The sequence below is a fragment of the Anoplopoma fimbria genome, chromosome 12 (assembly GCF_027596085.1).
Source record: "Anoplopoma fimbria isolate UVic2021 breed Golden Eagle Sablefish chromosome 12, Afim_UVic_2022, whole genome shotgun sequence".
Taxonomy (NCBI): domain Eukaryota; kingdom Metazoa; phylum Chordata; class Actinopteri; order Perciformes; family Anoplopomatidae; genus Anoplopoma; species Anoplopoma fimbria.
Window position 1 is genome coordinate 25,959,332 of NC_072460.1, and position 20,000 is coordinate 25,979,331.

At 41.5% G+C, this 20,000-nt stretch overlaps 2 protein-coding genes across 2 annotated transcripts in view; both read right to left on the bottom strand.

Annotated features, from left to right (window-relative positions):
* Positions 1 to 1,649: 1,649 nt before the first annotated feature.
* Positions 1,650 to 6,872, bottom strand: tafazzin (tafazzin, phospholipid-lysophospholipid transacylase). Its single transcript, XM_054608449.1, has 11 exons — positions 6,815 to 6,872; positions 4,793 to 4,939; positions 4,569 to 4,697; positions 4,445 to 4,490; positions 4,276 to 4,361; positions 4,124 to 4,204; positions 3,800 to 3,841; positions 3,608 to 3,670; positions 3,452 to 3,504; positions 3,270 to 3,347; positions 1,650 to 2,963 (listed from the first exon to the last, which is right to left on the bottom strand). Exons 2-11 carry the CDS (start codon positions 4,899 to 4,901, stop codon positions 2,862 to 2,864), a joined length of 789 nt encoding a protein of 262 aa, XP_054464424.1. The 5' UTR covers positions 4,902 to 4,939; positions 6,815 to 6,872; the 3' UTR covers positions 1,650 to 2,861.
* A 1,478-nt stretch (positions 6,873 to 8,350) lies between these two features.
* si:dkey-150i13.2 (mitochondrial carnitine/acylcarnitine carrier protein) overlaps positions 8,351 to 20,000 on the bottom strand; it is a 12,103-nt gene continuing 453 nt past the window's right edge. Inside the window, exons 2-9 of the mRNA XM_054608448.1 lie at positions 17,233 to 17,325; positions 16,815 to 16,942; positions 15,177 to 15,267; positions 11,129 to 11,246; positions 10,066 to 10,138; positions 9,847 to 9,953; positions 9,205 to 9,326; positions 8,351 to 9,032 (exon numbers count right to left, since the gene is read on the bottom strand). Of these exons, the coding sequence (XP_054464423.1) occupies positions 8,970 to 9,032; positions 9,205 to 9,326; positions 9,847 to 9,953; positions 10,066 to 10,138; positions 11,129 to 11,246; positions 15,177 to 15,267; positions 16,815 to 16,942; positions 17,233 to 17,325 (795 nt within the window). The 3' untranslated portion in view covers positions 8,351 to 8,969. The remainder of the gene's footprint in view (positions 9,033 to 9,204; positions 9,327 to 9,846; positions 9,954 to 10,065; positions 10,139 to 11,128; positions 11,247 to 15,176; positions 15,268 to 16,814; positions 16,943 to 17,232; positions 17,326 to 20,000) is intronic.

Here is a 20,000-nt window from a genome sequence, read left to right on the forward strand (position 1 = left end):
ACAACTTTGTGGTACTTTGACTTTAGTGGAGTATTTCCATTTTATGCTACTCTATACTTCTTCTTCACTAATTATAATGGACTAATGGAAAAACAGACTTCTTTTACTTTCCAGATTAAGTTTAACATGCAAATCATATGATGAGGTTATGAAATATGATGTAGCGCTTCACTATTAAACTAAAGTATATATTAAAAATATTCTCACGTGACATGATGACGTGATTGGGAGTGTTACGTTACACGATACACAATTCAAATTTATAAAATAATATTTATTGGCATTCACATACAGTAGGAAAGAGTGGCAATCACAGTAAGGCCGTATGTTTATAAAATAGCCACGGATCATTTAGCAGTGTGGCCTTTCCTCCTTAAGAAAAAGCCGTTGATCTCTGTGAGAACATACGTTATATACACCTGTAACAGGGCAGCATTCAGAGGTCGAAAGGATCAAAAGAAAACTTAGTGGTTTAATACTAGAAAGAAATGATCTATTGCTTAGAAATGACTTGAAGACTAAATTTGAATGTACAGGAAGGATTACAAAGAGAGGGACGACTTAAATTTGCATGGAGGTGAAGTAAAACATATGATGGTTAAATAATATTTATACTATTATCCTAACAATCATCTCCTCTGCATGCCTGCTTCTGATAAACAGCTGTAAACGTTGACCAGTACAGCCCTTATTTTCTTCATTAGATTATGAATCAAAAATCCCTTTTTAATACTATTTCTTGAAGAGTATTTTCATATTCAAGTGTAAATTAGCTGCATCAACACCCCAATAATACAATTTGAAGCTACGCATCCTGCCCTGCATGTCCTACAACGAATCAGGATGTTTATTGATCATAGATTAATAAAGGAAAGTATCATTTTTCACAGCGTCGGCAGAATTAAAGGAGCTGCTAAAGACGAGGAATCGAGGAAAATAACAAGTTCTGTTAACGTCACCTGAGGGTCGTACTGTCACTGAAATAGAAAAGAAGAAACGGTTCCATATGAAATACGTATATAGTATCTCGTTGCCATGGCAATGACTGCAACTGGCGGGGGTCAAATAGTTGAAATTGATCCTAATGATGTTGTATATGCGTTATAATATTGCATTAATAGCCAATTTAAATCAATGGTGACTCCGTTTGGAATATAAATATAATATATATGAATATATTTAGATTTATACAAGCCTATAATTCAAACAGGATAATGTCAACATAATTAATGTCATTTATATCGGGTTTTCAAACTCAAAGAAAAAAAAATATATATAGATACATTTCCTTTAGTGAAAAACTAATGAATATAGATATATTTCATCACTACTAATTGACTCCCTGCTTTTTTATGCTGGAGGAATTGACAGGAAGTATCGGCAGTACCGTTTGTACTTTCATCTCATTGATATCAGATTATATTCTCTCTCCTACAGCAGCCTGATTAAGTAACTGCTCACTCTAACACAACATTTCTTTCTGCTGCTGATTCAAAAGATTAAAAGTGTCAACCGGCAAAACAGAGGGGCTTTTATTGTGAAGCAGCCAAAGGAAACACACAAAGGTTGGGGTCGGCAAAGAACGTTCGTCAAAAATGTGTCTTAAAAAACACGACAACTGTCATTTTTTGGGATGTTTTTTTTAAATATCACAGGAAGTATCAGAAGCAGATGGTGTTCTGCTGTCGTGTGGAAAAACTACCTGATCCGCGTGCAGCATGACGTCAAGATGACGCAAAGAAAGGCTGATTATTGACTGATTTCTTTATCAAAAACAACCTGAGTATATTTGGCTGCAATGTAAACAGATTTTGCTGTATTTCTGATAAAAGTAGCTGCTCAACGAGTGTCTGTTGTGGTACTAAACCCATCCTGCTGTTCATCACCGGGAACGATGGGAGGCTAAAATCTAAAAGGTTTACAAATTAAAAAGGTAGTAATCTGGAATATTTACATTTAAATAAATGTCTACTAAGTCAATATCTATCGCCAAAATGAGGTAACACAATGGTGATATCACCCCTTGCATTTGCAGTATCACGGAAATCTGTCCTGGGAAAAGGCGACACTGGGAAGTGAGAACCGAAGACACAGCTGCAATTACTGCCTATCGCCACGGGTGGCGCCAAAGAGAACCTAAACAGAGATCTTCCGAGATTGTAACATCAAGGTCAGGGAAAGATCAGTTTATAAAAATGCAAACATGAATTGCAGAACAACATCCTTACTTTGTACCTCACTACATAAGAGGACAAACTACTTCCAGTATTGGCACTGCTCGTTGGCATTGACATGAGACGACGGTACCAGTGGGATCATTACAGAAACACTGGTTAGAAGCTAAAATCACCAGTTCAATGAGTAGCACTAAACATGCTTCACGCCCCAAACCAAGCTACAAACACCCAAGATATTTAGCTATTCTGGACCAACTGTTTGCCTTGAGGTCACGCAGAAATAATTTGTATGAATTCAAGTAATCATCCATTAATCTTTTGTCTAAACTCCAAGCCAATCCCAGCAACCATACTTGCTAAATTAAAAGGGAAAAACATGCTTTTACAAAGAAGTTTCATCACTAATGCATTCTCAGTTTTTTTCCCCAACGATAGTGATCATGATCAAAATAAATGTTCTTTTGATGACTCAACGACGTCCCAGTTTGAAGGTGTGTGTGTGCTAGAGAAGAGAAAAGGAAAGTGGAACTAATGCAACCCTTTGTGTGTGTGTGTGTGTGTGTGTGTGTGTGTGTGTGTGTGTGTGTGTGTGTGTGTGTGTGTGTGTGTGTGTGTGTACAGTTTGAGAGGTGTCATTGGTTCTTGTTGGCTGTGAGGAGTGTAGCAACCAGGACAGCTGGGGCATCAGGATGAGGTATGGATCTGCCTGTGGAGGGCCTCGGCCTGGACCTTCAGGGTCCTAAACTCCTCCTGGATGAAGTCAGTCAAGGTCTTCCTCATTTCCAACTGGGGGAAAATGTAAAGAAACGATGGGTTGTTGCTTTTTAAATGCAAAAACACATTTATGGGGTTCCATAACTGTAACCAGTGTTGCCAACTGCAGCTGAAATTATTTACAACATTTTTCTATGTTTTTTAAGTTGAAATAAACTCAAAGTTTACATTTTTTAAGTTATAAATCAGCAAACTAATCAATATTGAAAATGATGCGTTTATTGCATTAATGGCAACAAATGAAAATACATTATATACCCTGGGTAGCGTAATATAAAATAGAGTGACATCTTTAGTGTAATCCATAGTTTGTCTCACCTGGCTCTTGTTTTCGGCTCGGAGGGATTCAACGAGGTCGTTCACGCTGAACGGTTTCCCCACCAGGACGGTGATTCTCTGCAAGAAAAAACAACGGTTTACAACTACACGCACTGACAGGAAACATAAAGACACATTGCATCTTTTGAAATACTGCTTGGATCGGATCTGAATGTTCCTACCTTGCCAGTCCGAGGAACGTAGGGCCTTTCATTTGGCAGAACGTCATTCAGACCTGAAAAAGTTTTTGGTGGGATATCTGAATAAATACAGTAGTTTAAAGGAGATGTTTTCCCATTGATAAAAACAGATATTTAAAAAGTGATGATCTTACTCACCCACATGCCAGAGCGGCAGGATAACAGGATTGAGGGAGCACTCTGCTATCAGCCGACCCACGCCTAAAACACAAACCAGAAATGATCTGAACCAGAATCAGACTTTCACACTGACGACAGCAAACACACACTCTACGTTCATCTTTCTAAAGTTCTGCTGATCTTCACAAATCTATAACACACAGTACTCACCCCACTTTAAACGTATGAATTCTTCAGTCATGTTGACTTTGCCTGTTAAATGAAAAAGGAGAGAGGAAATGCTTATTTCATAGGCAACAATCTCCGGTTCTGCTGAGGGGAGTCAATGCTTCATGTGTTAAAGCTGCATTCTCTCTAGTGTCCATCAGGGGGCGACTCCTCTGGTTGTATAGAAGTCTATGAGAAAATGACTACACACTGAGTTCACTTCTTATATAAAGTTTATGTTATTTCCACAATAATAGAACTAAAGCAAACAGCTACAGAGAAAAAACTACGAGAAGGGTGAAAATGTGAGGAGGAAGGTTGGATTACCTTCAGGAAAAATGTGCACCCATTCTCCTCTGTTCAGTCTCTCCACGATAAAATCCATGCCTTTCTGGTAAACGCCGTCGCCTGCAGAAAACACACCATAATGTAAGACGGTAAGATAAAGTAAGAGGAGTTAAAAAGGCGAACAGACTCACCTCTGCAGACCGGAACACACTTTCCACGACTGAAGAACCTGGAGTGCACCTCTTTTGTGAAACAGATGTCCGATGCTGCTGGAGTCCTGCACGGTTACGGAGAAATAATTATTCAAAAAATAACGAGTGAACGAGGTGTGGAGATTATATAAATAAATAAAAAACTCACCAGCGCATCTTGTTGAAGGTCCACAGCTGTCTGAGCTTCAGCACACCTGTCGCAAACACGGGATTATTTCACCGCTCTCTGATATGTCACCGCTCCGATTTCAGATTCTGCATCCATTTCTTACCCCAGATGTGTGGGTCATCCATGCAGGACTGGTGATTGGACAGAGTGATGAGGGGCGTGTCCAAGGGCCGCCGGTCAACCAGGTCCAACAAGACCTTGTGGTTGTGGACCGTCAAGTAGTTCATGTACTCTGAAGATTGGGAGGGAGAGAAAACAAGTGTGGAGAAGGAGGATTTCCTCAAACATTCAACAGCAACACATCTGGAGACGCTGGTTGGGACTTACTGGTCCAGAAGTAGGAATAGGAGCCCACCATCCCCATGATCAGTGAGCTGGAGATCCTCCATGCCAAAGCAGGGCATTGTGGGAACGGCCATTTGACCTCCAGGGGCATCACAGCGCTCCACAGACACTACATCCACACACAGTAACCTGGAACAACACAAACACAAGCAGAATGAGACAGAGGTGGTGGTCTGAGGTAAAGGGTTCACATGTGATGTTCAATTTACTCAGCATGAAAAAATGTGGTTTCATTCTTTACGCGTTTCTGGAAAAAGCTTTTTTAAGTCTATAAAAATAACCCCAATGATTCCACGGAGGGTTTGGTGACAGTATAGTAGAAGAGGTGCATTATTGGAAGTGTAGTGTTTCAGGAGCTTGACACGCAAAGTCAGGATCTGTCTGCTGCTTCCATGTTTTTACCTTTTCTCTAACTATGAAGTGAAATCCTGTGAGAATAAAACCAAACATCTATGATTTCTGTCATTATAAAGCAATCGGTGATTAATAAACTACATTTTTATTTTATTTTGTTCAATGTTTTGCTCAAAGACACTCATCTCTCCGTCTACCCCAATTCTTTTTTAGAAGCGTTACTTTTCATCCCTAGATTTTAACTTCTGCAACATTTTATGTCTTGGATTCTCATTTTTAATTAATGATTTTCTTTTTAAACATATTAAATTAGCTGTTTTAGACAGGTCATCTAGTAACCAGCGACCGCTCCTCTGCATCATTATGCATTAGTCAATAAGACAATCTTTCATCTCAACTTCCTCGTCTTATTTTTGTCTCACACTTTATTGTAACTATTTATGTTGGTGTTTATCTTTTTTTTCATGCTTCATTTTCTCTACTAGATGCTCATTCCATAAAATTCTATTTTCTAAAATGACTTATCCACACTATGCATCTGTTCTTTTACTGTACTGGCTGTAACATTTCAAATTCTCTGCGTAGGAAACGAGGAGTATTCTGTTTAAAGTTGTTTGCAGTGGTGGAAGAAGTACTCAAGTAAAAGTAGCAAATATTCCCCCCTGCATCATTTTTAATACAAAAGTATCAGAATATGCATAAACTGAAAGTGCAAAAAGTTTTGCACAGTGGCTCATTTCAGAAAGATGTTTATTCTAAAATTATTATTAATTAATTAATTATTGTGTTCATGAATGTAATGTTGCACATGGTAAAGCTGGGGGTAAGTTTCATTACTTTATATACTGCTGGGTAGCTTGATAAAGGTTTATCTTAATCTATAATATTACAGCATAATAGTTTTTATTGATTATTAATCTGCAAAGTAACTAAAGTCATCAAGTAAATGAAGAAGAGCTAAAAGTACAATATTAATCTCTGAGATGTAGTGGAGTAAAAGTACAGAGTAGCAGAAGTACCTGTACCTCAAGGTGCAAGTACCTCAAAGTGCAAGTACCTCAAGGTGCAAGAACCTCAAGTACCTCAAGGTGCAAGAACCTCAAGTACCTCAAGGTGCAAGTACCTCAAGTACCTCAAGTACCTCAAGTACCTCAAGGTGCAAGAACCTCAAGTACCTCAAGGTGCAAGTACCTCAAGGTGCAAGTACCTGTACTGAGAGTTAAGGTCAACATATGTTCAGCTGCTAGCTTCAGTTAGCCTGCTAGCTAGCTGCTAGCTTCAGTTAGCCTGCTAGCTAGCTGCTAGCTTCAGTTAGCCTGCTAGCTAGCTGCTAGCTTCAGTTAGCCTGCTAGCTAGCTGCTAGCTTCAGCCAGCTGCTAGCTTCAGTTAGCCTGCTAGCTAGCTGCTAGCTTCAGTTAGCCTGCTAGCTAGCTGCTAGCTTCTAGCTGCTAGCTGCTCTCACACAGACTCTGACAGACTCTCCCCTTCACTGGGATAATACCAGTAACACCTTCACTGGGATAATACCAGTAACACCTTCACTGGGAGCTGGTGGGGCAGGTGAAAGGGTTAATGTCTGGAGCTTCTGTCTGAACACTTTAATAACTTCAGAAACACAGAAAACATCACGAGATCAGACGTCTCCCTCACCTCTCTGCTGCTACCGGGCTGCTGCTGGCCACCGACCCCGGAAGTGAAAGTAACGCAGAGGACTCTGGGTATTGTAGTTTTTCCGGGAAAACGCTTTTTTAAAGGTTTTCGGGTGATAATGTAAAGACCTGCTGCTGGGACTGAGCACCTGTTTGTGTTCACACCTGGTCTCCAGAGATTTATATGTCATGTTTGTTCTATTAGAGGTGTTTATTGTAGTTCACTGGGTGGAGAACGAGGAGAGAACACCACGCATGCGCAGTAAAATAGAATCTGGAATCCAATGTTGTCATTTTAAATCAGTTAAATGTATTAATGTTAATATTAATACAAATATGACTTTCACACAGGACATACCCAGTGAAACTAAGAGGATATAATACATATATACACATTTCCTAATAAAGGATTATCTTATCTTATCTTATCTTATACATTTCAAAATGTATGTATACATTTTGAAATACACTTTAAATAAATTAAAATAAATTAAATAAATACATATATATATATAAAACAAACCTACATTTATTTGTACTATTATTTTTGGTACATTTAATTGCATATCAATTTATTTGTCACCCTAAATAATGTAGTAGGAGTTCAAACTTGACCACATTTATTCAAAAGAAGAAGAGAATAATAATAAAAAAAAATCATTAAGAATATCTGCGTTTATATAGTAAACAGTGTAACATAACATCCAGTTTAAAACCTGTTTAAAAGCACACACGGCAGGTGGTGGTGATGACCTTTAGTTTCCAAAACTGAAAAATGTGGATGCTATTTTTAGACACCTTATATTTTGAGTAATTAGCCGAATAGTGAAAATGTGATAAAAGAATAAAAGCTTAATCGATGCTACGGAACAAAATTATTTTTAGTTTGTGTTTTATCTGATTCTTTACAGAATTTGAATCTTAAATGTTACCAGTAAACGTGTCCACCCTCAACTCCTGCTCTACAAACTAGCAGCAGTGCAGCTGTTGTCATGTCCTTCAGAGACGGATTCCTCAAAAATGAGTTGTTTTAGTGTAACAAGAGAGAAACATTAAATTGTAACAGAGTTGGTGTGATTCTGTCTTTTAGTGCACACAGCAGCTGCCCTTACAAAGTACTTACATAACATGCAGTATGCATTCTTTTGATGCATTCTACTTCCTCATAACTTTGCACCTTGAACTTTGACCCTCTTGCTAATAAATCAGCTGCCCAGAATAGTCATAATAGTCATCACAGCATGCCATCTTGCATATACTGCAAAAATGTGACTGGATGTAGTAGAACATCCTGGTACTTTTGGCGTACTATGTAGTGGGACATACTTGATCTTAATCTGCCATCTTGGTAGTGAGAGCATTGAAACGCTGTCTTTAAAAGAAAAACAAACAACAATATTATAATATTATAATAATTAAATATAACTGATGATTTGTTTAAGAACATGCAGCTTGTAAGTTAAACAGCGCCTGAAATATTAAGTTATTAAACTAGTTTTATGACACAATGCCAATCTCAAAGACAAGAACTCAAAATGTGATGCAAAGCACCCCTGATCAATTATTTTTATTACCAAACATATTATGACAAATTCATTAGAATCACGCCTCGGGGTCAACAGTGGACACTCACACTATTTAAATGGAAAATTCAAAACTTTATTTAAACCCTTCTATCCGAAAACGAGGCCAAACAGCCAGCATACATTAATTCAGAAATTATTTTCTTTGGCATAGCTCTTAGAATAAAAACATATCAAACCCATTCTCAACTGGCACTAAATTCATGACATGAAATTTGACAAACATCAGGAATAAAAGTGAGAAAAAGGCTCACATCCCCTCCACCCAAAAAATACACATATTAATAATTATGCAATATCATAAATAATACATTCATAAATGTGCGTTTACATGGTAACATTTCTCACAAAAAGTGAGTTTAAACTCTTGATTATAAAGGAGAATTCATTTGTAAAATGTAATGTAAATAACTTTTAAGAATACAATAATTCTTCACATTTCAGCGTATTTCTATAAGTCTGTGTCTTAGAGAAACAGGTCCTGGTTTCCATGAGAGGCTGGTCCAGACTGGTCCAGACAGGTTCAGACTGGTGGCCAGTTACAGATTCGTCATAACACTTATATGTGTTATTTCACCAGCTGGGTGCGAGGATGTTCAGTCCCTTTAAAGCCACCTCAAACCCCAAAAAACAGGCCTGAGGGAGGAAGAAAAGAATCAGACGTTACAGCCAGTAAATAAAAGGTAAATGCTGCTTTTGGCTATCAGGACGTAAAGTAGTAAAAATTAAGTATAGTAAAGTATATTAGTATAGTAAAGTATATTAGTATAGTAAAGTATATTAGTATAAGAGAGGAGTAAAGATTTACCGCGTTGGCAGGGAAGGCTCGTAGAAAGACGGCATTGAACCCCTTATAGAGACCTCGGGGTCCTTCTTCTCGGAGCAGCGTTCTCAGGACGTCGACTATACCTCTGTACTTCCCATCTGCAGCTACACACACACACACACACACACACACACACACACACACACACACACACACACACACACACACACACACACACACACACACACACAAAGTTAAAGTTACTACAAGGAGCTTTCATTTTGTGTTGATTTTGGGCGGTCCCTGTGGACAGAACTGGTAGTGTTTCCACCAACCTTGAGCACCAGACTCCCTTTAGAAAACATTTTATACTAGTCGTATTGTTTTCATATTTTTATCCTAATTTGTATGTATATATTTATATATATTTATATATGTTATGTTCTTGACTTTTGCAGGGCTTTTTATTTCAGTTGCTCTAAAAAATAAATGTTGGATGTACATACCAAAAAAGCAGGTTCCTTGTAAGTGAAGAACATACTTGGCAATAACCTTCTTCTGGTTCTGATAAATGTATGTACATACATTCTAGTGGAGTAAAGTAGCCTAAAACATAAAGGTTTAAATATAGAGGCTTATCTCATTTCCTGTCCTCTCTATACCAGACTTTACTTTGTCTCTTACCGGTCTGGAAGTTGGATTTGAGGACATCGGGAGGAAGAGCGATCGTCCAGTTTAATATCCCTGCGATGCCTCCAGCCAGGAGGATCTTTGGAGTGCTGAGCTGAGAACTGTAATGCATGAAGACACACACATTCATAAAAAAAAAAGGTGAGGTTTACAGGACATAAAAGGACCCCTGTACTTTAGATAAGCTTCTCCACTGTAACCATGGTTACTCACCCTTGACCCTCAGGTGTCATGAGGTTTTTGAGGCATTCGTATGTCAAGAAGTACAGACCGTTAGAAGGCACGTCTGAAGAGAGAGACAGAAAAACACGTGAGGCTATAAAATCCACTCTGCCCTTTGGATTCAACAATCACACACAGAAACCCCTGTACATTACTTCTGTCCATTTTATGCTACTTTATGTTTCTAATACACTTCATCTCAGAGGGAAATATTGTCCTTTTATTTCACTATTTGATAATAATATTCATTAATAATATTTTTTAATAATACTGAAAAGAATATGAATATAAATAGTAATAGTAATACAAAACACGCAAAAGTTAAATTGCTTTACAAAACGTTTAATAAATAAAAAGAGGTAATTCAATTAATTAATTAAAATGTGCAAAAAAAAAGTACCGCACAATAAAATCATGGAATCGACTGATTTACAAAAATAAGTTAAAATAACAAGAACAGGTAGACTACAACAGAAAAGTTACAACTTAATTTTTTTTTATAATAGTAAAAATAATATAAATAAATATAATAATACTAATAAATAAATCTATAAAAAAAAGTTAAAAAAAAGTTTAAAAAAAAATAACAAAAAATAAGTATAAATAAAAATAAAAATAAAAAATAAAATAAAATAAAAATAAAATAAAATAAAATATTTTAAACTACTTTATTTATATATTAAAAAAGAGGTGCAAGTACCGCACAATAATATCATGGAATCGACTGATTTACAAAAATAACAAGAACAGGTAGACTACAACAGAAAAGTTACAACTTCAAAAATAATAATAATATGAATAAAAATAATATGAATAAAAATAATAATACTAAAAAGTAAAAAAATATAACAATACAAAACAACAACAAAAAAAAACAAGGGCAGGCATAAGAACAATACAAGTATATTTTAATGCCCAAACTTTTGTGCTTTTAGGGAAACTTTTGATTCCGGACTTTTACCTATAACGGCGTATTTTTTTTACACTGTGGTAGTACCACTTTAACTCAAGTAAAGGACCTGAACACACACACAGAAGCCACAGTGGTGTTTACCTCTGATGAGAGTCAGCACAGTCCCTTTGTAGAGGCTGCGGATCCCCTGCTCCTTATAGAGCCGGACCGCACAGTCCACTGGACCCGCGTACTTCGACTCTCCTCGGCTAGCCTGCACCTGGAAAACACAAACATCGCAATACTTATTTATATTCAATAAAAACTATACAGAGAGTGGACGATGCACGCAGCTCGAGCTTCTGAGTATTTCTCTCGTCTTTCCTTTACATTTACTCAAGTACTGTACTTAAGTACACATCTGAGGTACTTGAACTTCTTTTCTTTTCACGCCCATCCATCCATCCATCTCCTACCGCTTATCCGGGGCCGGGTCGCGGGGGCAGCAAGCTAAGGAGGGTCCTCCAGACGTCCTTCTCCCCAGCAACACTTTCCAGCTCCTCCTGGGGAACCCCGAGGCGTTCCCAGGCCAGACGAGATATATAATCTCTCCAGCGTGTTCTGGGTCTACCCCGGGGCCTCTTACCAGTTGGACGTGCCTGGAAAACCTCTAAAGGGAGGCGTCCAGGAGGCATCCTGATCAGATGCCCGAGCCACCTCAGCTGGCCCCTTTCGACGCGAAGGAGCAGCGGCTCTACTCCGAGCTCCCTCCGGATGTCTGAGCTCCTCACCCTATCTCTAAGGCTGAGCCCAGCCACCCTACGAAGGAAGCTCATTTCGGCCTCTTGTATTCGTGATCTCATTCTTTCGGTCACTACCCAAAGCTCATGACCATAGGTGAGGGTTGGAATGTAGATGGACTGGTAAATCGAGAGCTTTGCCTTTCGGCTCAGCTCCTTCTTCACCAAAACGGTCCGGTACAACGCCCGCATCACTGCTGACGCTGCACCGAACCGCCTGTCCATCTCCCGCTCCATTTTACCCTCACTCGTGAATAAGATCCCGAGATACTTGAACTCCCTCGCTTGGGGCAGTGACTCACTCCCGACCCAGAGGGTGCAATCCACCGTTTTCCGGAAGAGAACCATGGCCTCAGACTTGGAGGTACTGACTCTCATCCCGACCGCTTCACACTCGGCTGTGAACCGCCCCAGTGCGTGCTGAAGGTCACGTTCTGAAGAAGCCAACAGAACCACATCATCTGCAAAAAGCAGGGATGCGATTCTGAGGTCCCCAAACCGGAAACTCTCCTCCCCCGGCTGCGCCTTGAAATCCTGTCCATGAAAATCACAAACAGGATTGGTGACAATGGGCAGCCCTGGCGGAGGCCAACACGCACTGGGAACAAGCTCGACTTTGTGCCGAGTATCCGGACACAGCTCTCACTTTGGTCATACAAGGATCGAATGGCTCGTAGTAACGAACCAGGTACCCCATATTCCCGCAGTACCCCCACAGGACTCCCCGAGGGACACGGTCGAAGGCCTTCTCCAAGTCCACAAAACACATGTAGACTGGATGAGTAAACTCCCATGCACCCTCCAACAGACCTGCAAGGGTAAAGAGTTGGTCCGCTGTTCCACGTCCAGGACGGAATCCGCATTGCTCCTCCTGAATCTGAGGTTCGACAATCGGACGGAGCCTCCTTTCCAGCACCCTGGAGTAAACTTTCCCGGGGAGGCTGAGCAGTGTGATACCCCTATAATTGGAGCACACTCTCCGGTCCCCTTTTGAAAATGGGAACCACCACCCGGTCTGCCACTCCACAGGCACTGTACCCGACTTCCACGCGACAGTGAAGAGACGTGTCAACCAAGACAGCCCAACAATGTCCAGAGCCTTAAGCATCTCCGGTCGAATCTCATCCACTCCTGGCGCTTTGCCGCTGAAGAGCTTTTTAACTACCTCAACGACCTCCGCCAGGCATATGGACGAGACTTCCCCTGAGTCTTCAGACTCTGCCTCTTCCACAGAGGACGTGTTGGTCGGGTTCAGGAGTTCCTCAAAGTGTTCTTTCCACCGCTCGACAATATCCCCAGTCCGGGTCTGCAGTTCTCCCCCTGCTGAGCACAGCCTGAGAAAAGCCCTGTTTCCCCTTTCTGAGTCGTCTCACGGTTTGCCAGAACTTCCTTGAGGCCATTCGAAAGTCCTTCTCCATGGCCTCGCCGAACTCCTCCCACACCCGGGTTTTGCCTCAGCAACCGCCGCAGCTGCAGCCCTTCTGGCCAACCGGTACCTGCCTGCTGATTCAGGAGACCCCTCGGCCAACCAAGCCCGAAAGGCCTCCTTCTTCAGCTTGACGGCCTCCTTCACCGCTGGTGTCCACCAGCGGGTTCTTGGATTGCCGCCACGACAGGCACCGATCGCCTTCCGACCACAACTCCTAGCAGCAGCTTCCACAATGGAGGATTTGAACATGGCCCACTCGGATTCCATGTCCCCAGCCTCCCCGGGATGCACGAGAAATTGTTCCGGAGGTGGGAGTTGAAGACCTTGCGGACAGGATCCTCAGCCAGACGTTCCCAGTTCACCCTCACTACACGTTTGGGTTTACCGGGTCTGTCCGGCAGCCTCCCCCGCCACCTGATCCAACTCACCACCAGGTGGTGATCAGTTGACAGCTCTGCTCCTCTCTTCACCCGAGTGTCCAAGACATACGGCCGCAGGTCTGATGACACAACTACAAAGTCGATCATAGACCTTTGGCCTAGGGTGTTCTGGTACCAAGTACACTTATGAACCTCCCTATGCTCAAACATGGTGTTTGTTATGGACAGTCCATGACTAGCACAGAAGTCCAACAACAAAGCACCACTCGGGTTCAGATCGGGCAGGCCGTTCCTCCCAATCACACCCCTCCAGGTTTCTCCATCGTTACCCACGTGAGCGTTGAAGTCTCCCAGAAGAACTATGGAGTCCCCAGTCGGCGCCCTTTCCAGAACACCACCCAAGGACTCCAAGAAGGCCGCGTACTCCGAACTGCCGTTTGGTGCATAGGCACAAACAACAGTCAGAGACTTTCCTCCTGCGATTCCCAGTCGCAGAGAGGCGACCCTCTCGTTCTCCGGGGAGAACTCCAGAACAGCGGCGCTCAGCCGGGGGCTTGTGAGTATCCCCACACCCGCCCGGCGCCTCTCACCCTGGGCAACTCCGGAAAAGGAAAAAGTCCAGCCCCTCTCCAGGAGTTTGGTTCCAGAACCGGTGCTATGCGTGGAGGTGAGCCCAACTATATCTAGCTGGTAGCGTTCCACCTCCCGCACCAGCTCCGGTTCCTTCCCCGCCAGAGAGGTGACATTCCACGTCCCTAGAGCTAGTCTGTGATGCCGGGGTCAGCACGCCCAGGTTTCCGCCCCAGCCTGCCGCCCAGCTCACATTGCACCCGACCCCAATGCCTATCCCTGCGGGTGGTGGGCCCACAGGGCGGCGGCACGATGTAGCTTTTTCGGGCTGGGCCCGGCCGGGCCCCATGTGCCAAGGCCCGGCCACCAGACGCTTGCCGGCGAGCTCCCCTACCAGGTCTGGCTCCAGGAGGGTGCCCCGGTTTCCCTATTCCGGGCGAGGTGCCACAACCTTGTATCGTCCGATTCATTGAGGTTTGGTGAATCGCTCTTAGTCTGACCCCTCCCCCGAGACCACTTTGCCTTGGGAGACCCTACCAGGAGCTATTGCCCCCGACAACACAGCTCTCAGGATCACTGGGGCACACAAACCCCTCCACCACGATAAGGTGGCGATTCATTGGATTCACGCCGATTTATACTATACTACATTTCAAAAGGGAAATATTGTATATTTATTCCAGATCAATTATTTGACAGGTTGGTTACGAGTTCATGTACAAATTAAGATTTTTTTCATTAAGAAAAAACATAAATAAAGCTTATCAAATATGATGTTTGTTATAAAGGAAATGACCCAAAAATATATACGTCAATAGCCAATATTCACCTAATTTTCATGCCAAACATTTTACAATTTCAGCTTCTCAAATGTGTGAGTTTGCTGCTTTTAATTATCTTAATTCTGATTCATCTTGGACTTTTGACAAAACAAGGAGGTGTCACTTTGGGCTCTGGGTAAATGTGACAGCATTTTTCATAGATTTAATGGGTAAAATAATCAGCAGTTGAATCCATAGTGAAGACCTTACCTGCAGTAAACATTTGATCCTCTCTCCTGGAGCAACAATCACTGTGGTGAAGACGCCGGCCAGACAGCCAGACAGGAATATTTGAGTGTACCTGAAGAGAATAGAAATGAATCACTATCTGAGAAGTGAGAAGAACTATTATGGGTTATATTAAAAATATTGATTCCAGCAGCTTTAAAAGTGGCAGCCAACCACTTCTACCGAGTGAAGCCAAAGCTTCATGTCTTAAAGCTGCATTATCTCTCCTGTCCATCAGGGGGCGACTCCTCTGGTTGTATAGAAGTCTATGAGAAAATGACTCTACTTCTCTCTTGATTTATTCCCTCAGTAAACATTGTAAACATGAGTTTATGGTCTCAATCTCTAGTTTCAAGTCTTCTTCAATACAGCATGATGTTCATTTAGTAAATGATGCTCCATTTAGAGTCAAACAGACCATAAAGCAGGGGATGCTTGGGATGGTTGTGGCGTAGTGGAGAGCAAGGTAGTTCTCCAATCAGAGGGTCGGTGGTTCGATACCCGGCTTCTGCAGTCGATGTGTCCTTGGGCAAGACACTTAACCCCAAGTTGCTCCTGAAGGCCATCGGTGTGGACTGGATGTTGCATGAATGTTAGTTAGAGTCTGATGGTGGCAGCTTGCATGGTAGCCTGTCATCAGTGTGTGAATGGGTGAATGATATGTAACATACTACTGACTGTAAGTCGCTTTGGATAAAAGCGTCTGCTAAATGACTGTAATGTAAATGTAATGTATGCTTTAGGGCGGGGCTACACACTGATTGACAGGTCGACACCAGAGACGTATACGGCGTCTCTCTGCATTCAAAACATAGAAACCTCTGTTATATTTTATGTTACCACTGTAGCATTAAAGCATGGTGGTGGTCTTCTTCTTCTTTCAGATTTCGATTAAATCAACTAATCCATGGAGTGTCTTTAACACTTTATGTTTTTTGTGAATATTTGCAGCACAAAACAGCTCAACATTTCTCAAAAGGCAAGTGCAGGGAGTGAAAAGCTGAATCAGAAACAACTTTCAACATGTTTGTCCTTGTAAAACTTAACAGAAAACATATGCACATGGAGCGTTGCCATGGTGAAGGAAGAGGGGGAGGAGGAGGAGGAAGCACAACGGCGTTGTGAAACACACGAACTAGAAAACCTTCTGGGTTGCTCAACTGTTTGTTGACGCAGTTATGTCTTTGAATTTCGTTGAGAACTGTAATGGTGATTTAGAGATGGAAGGGTGAAACAAAGACATCTGATTGGTTGACGCTTTGAATGACTTGCAGGCTGTTTGCTGTGTCGCAGTTTGTGAACGCAGCGTTGGAGGCTACCGGTGGTCTGCAGCACGTGTGGCATTGCCACAGACGTATATAGATAGAGAAGCAGTCGAGGTCAGGGTAACGTGAGGAAAGGGGTGTGGAGGGGGGGTGTTGCTTCACACGGACAAATGACAGCGGAGGGGAGGGCGATGGAGAAACGGCTAAATATAGAGCTAGTATTCCAAGTATTACAAACACACAACAAACAAACTCAATCTGTGTGTGTGTGTGTGTGTGTGTGTGTGTGTGTGTGTGTGTGTGTGTGTGTGTGTGTGTGTGTGTGTTTTGTGTGTGTGTTTGTGGTTTTACTCACGTTAGGGGTTTGTTAGGGTCGGTCTGCAGGAGCTTTTTACCCAGGCCGAACCCAAAGAAACTGATGGCCATCATGGGAGCCGCGCCCGCCAGGGGAGCCCCCATCCCTCTATAGAGGCCGAGGACGCCCTGGACACACACACACACACACACACACACACACACACACACACACACACACACACACACACACACACACACACACACACACACACACACACACACACACACACACACACACACATACATCAGTCATCTAAAGCTAATGTACGGCAAGAAATAAAATAAAAAAACCTGAACACTTGAATAAGTATAGTATGTGTGTGTGTGTGTGTGTGTGTGTGTGTGTGTGTGTGTGTGTGTGTGTGTGTGTGTGTGTGTGTGTGTGTGTGTGTGTGTGTGTGTGTGTGTGTCTTCACCTCTTTGGATATGGTCTTGCGGAAGCAGTCATACGTTCCTGAGTAGATCACATACCGAGCTGAGGATACTTTGGGTTGCGTCTGCAGCCTCACCTGGAAGACAGAATTTAATAAGAAAGGTCAGCTACACACACACACACACACACACACACACACACACACACACACACACACACACATAATAACACACACACACACATAATAACACACACACACACAGACACACATGTCTGTGGTCATGTGTTCTGGAGGGGAGGGTTGTTGAGACGTGAGATAAGAGAAACACCCTGTGGTGATAAATAAACAGGGTGTCGTTAGCGTCTGACGGTTAAACAGACTCACATTCAGATAAAGGACTCAAATACACAAACACCAGAGACACAAAGGTCATAATGTAAATAAAACGTTCTGTGAGGAGAACCATCGGTTTACACAGCGGAACATTAGTAAACACTAAATAAATAAATGTCTATGTTCTTACTAAATGATTTGAGGAACGCTTTATTTCATGGGGTCTATATTTTCTAAATCCATTTCTAGAAAGAACTTTGGAACGTGAGAGGTGCTGACTAGAACCATATAGGTCGCTTCGGCTTCCTCACATGACAACCCTTCTCTGGTAGTTCTATCCAGAATCTTTCCACCTTCTAAAGATGCTTTCAGGGGGTTCTACCAAGAACCTTTTTATATTCCGAGGGGTTTCACTTAGAACCATTTTATGTAACTAGGGCTTTCATCTAGAACCAACCCATGAGGTTCTACCAAGTATATTCCAATGGGTTTCACTAAGAACCATTTTATATTACCAGCAGTTTAATCTAGAACCCACCCAGGGGGTTCTACCCAGATCCCTTTTTTATCCCAAGGGGATTCATATAGAAACCACTAAGGGGGCCTAACAAGAACCTTTTTATATTCCCATGGGTTTAATCCAGAACCCACCCGGGGTCTTCTAACGAGAACACTTATATATGCAAATGGTTTCATCTAGATCTAGGACCCTAAAGGGCCAAAAAGGGTTATTTGGAAGGAAAAGGGTTCTTAATGGAACCCTTGAGGATCCTTCGTACCAGAGCAACTTTTTCATAGTTTCAAGAACCCCCATTTTTGTTGTGTCTGCACCGTAAGAGTTAAAAATAATCGTGTCTCTTAGAACACTGTTTTCAGGAACTCTTTCCGCTCCTCCTTCAGAGTAGGTTCTCTCCCAACACAACAGGAACCATGACTGATGTAAGTGTTTGTTGATTGGTTGAACTAAAAGCCGTTAGACGTTTATGGGGACCAAACCCAAACAGGACCAACAGGACAGTTCAGTTGTTTAAGTTACCAGTTCATGAGCACACAGAGAACCAGTGAGAGCTGCTGACGAACATCCTCAGGACGAACACAAACACACCCGACTCTTCACTGAGAAAACACTTGACCCTTTAGCACAAAAGCTAACCCTGTAGCGATAGCACAAACACGTACTATCACAAAGGCTATTTTCTTGTGTTTAAATGATCGTGGCATCAAACAGAGTTGTTTATTTATTCTTATATTATTCAAATACACAGCTGATGTTGTGAATGCAAACAGGAAACCGGTTGGAGCCCTTATTTCTAAGAGTCTGTATTGAAGCAATGAACATGGACCCTGACACTGAGCCTTTGGTCGGCCTCCTGAGAGAACAGCGAGTGTTCGGGGGGGGGACATGGACAGTTTAGCTATAAATAGAAATGTCATAAAAACCGCTCAACTGAAAGATTTTCTCCTCACGTCCCTCCTCTTCACCTCTGAAAATATAAAGCTTCTCTGTGGTGAGCTGGTTCATGATGTGTTTAAAGACAACGTCAACATTTTGAATGAACTTACAGTAAAAAAAAGAGACTTTGAATCTCAAATGATCCTAGAATGCAGAAACTGACAGTCCTCACTTATCATTAGAGTCGAGAACATAAGTGATAATAATGGTTAAATCGAATGTCAGGATATTTATCAGCAGCTTTGATTAGTTATTTTCAACAAAAATGACAAATAATATCTAGTTTGACAGCTTCTCAAATGTGAGGATCTGCTGCTTTTCTCTTTTTTTGTTCTTTTTTGGGTTCTGGACAATTTGACGGGAGGGTTTCATTTTTCTGACATTTTATAACGAGTATAAAAGATTAATTGGATTATTGGAAGAGGTATCAGTAGGTTCAAATAAAATGTGAACATAATAATAGTTATAATGATATTAGTTATTATACTGGTGACTTCCATTAAACAAACAACCAAATCACTACAAAGAAACTCGTCAATGTCTTAGACTTTTCATTGTTGAATATTACAGGTACTTATGACTATTTGGAGCACAAAACAATTTAACAAGGAAATAATCATTGTAGCCTCGTCTTCAATGTCTCTCTCCATAAAACAAAACTTCCAAGAAATATTTGTCAAATGTGATATTATAGCAGAACATGTTTCACATACTATGCAACTTTTAAATTAGAACTACAAAAATCTACATTAACCATGGAGATTTTTAAAGATGTATTATTTTCCTAAAGATCCTTGTAAAGACCCTTAAATCCTTTTTTAATTGTGTTTCTGTTCTGCTGATTGTGTTCTTACTCTGAGATCCCTCTTAAAGATATGAGACCTGCTTAAATATAATATATATAATGAAATAAATAAAATATATGAAAAACATTTAACCTTTATAAATAGCCTTATTTAATACTATAACACCATCAGCACACACACTCTTACAGCTCACTCTGTGTCTGTCTTGGAGCTGTAGC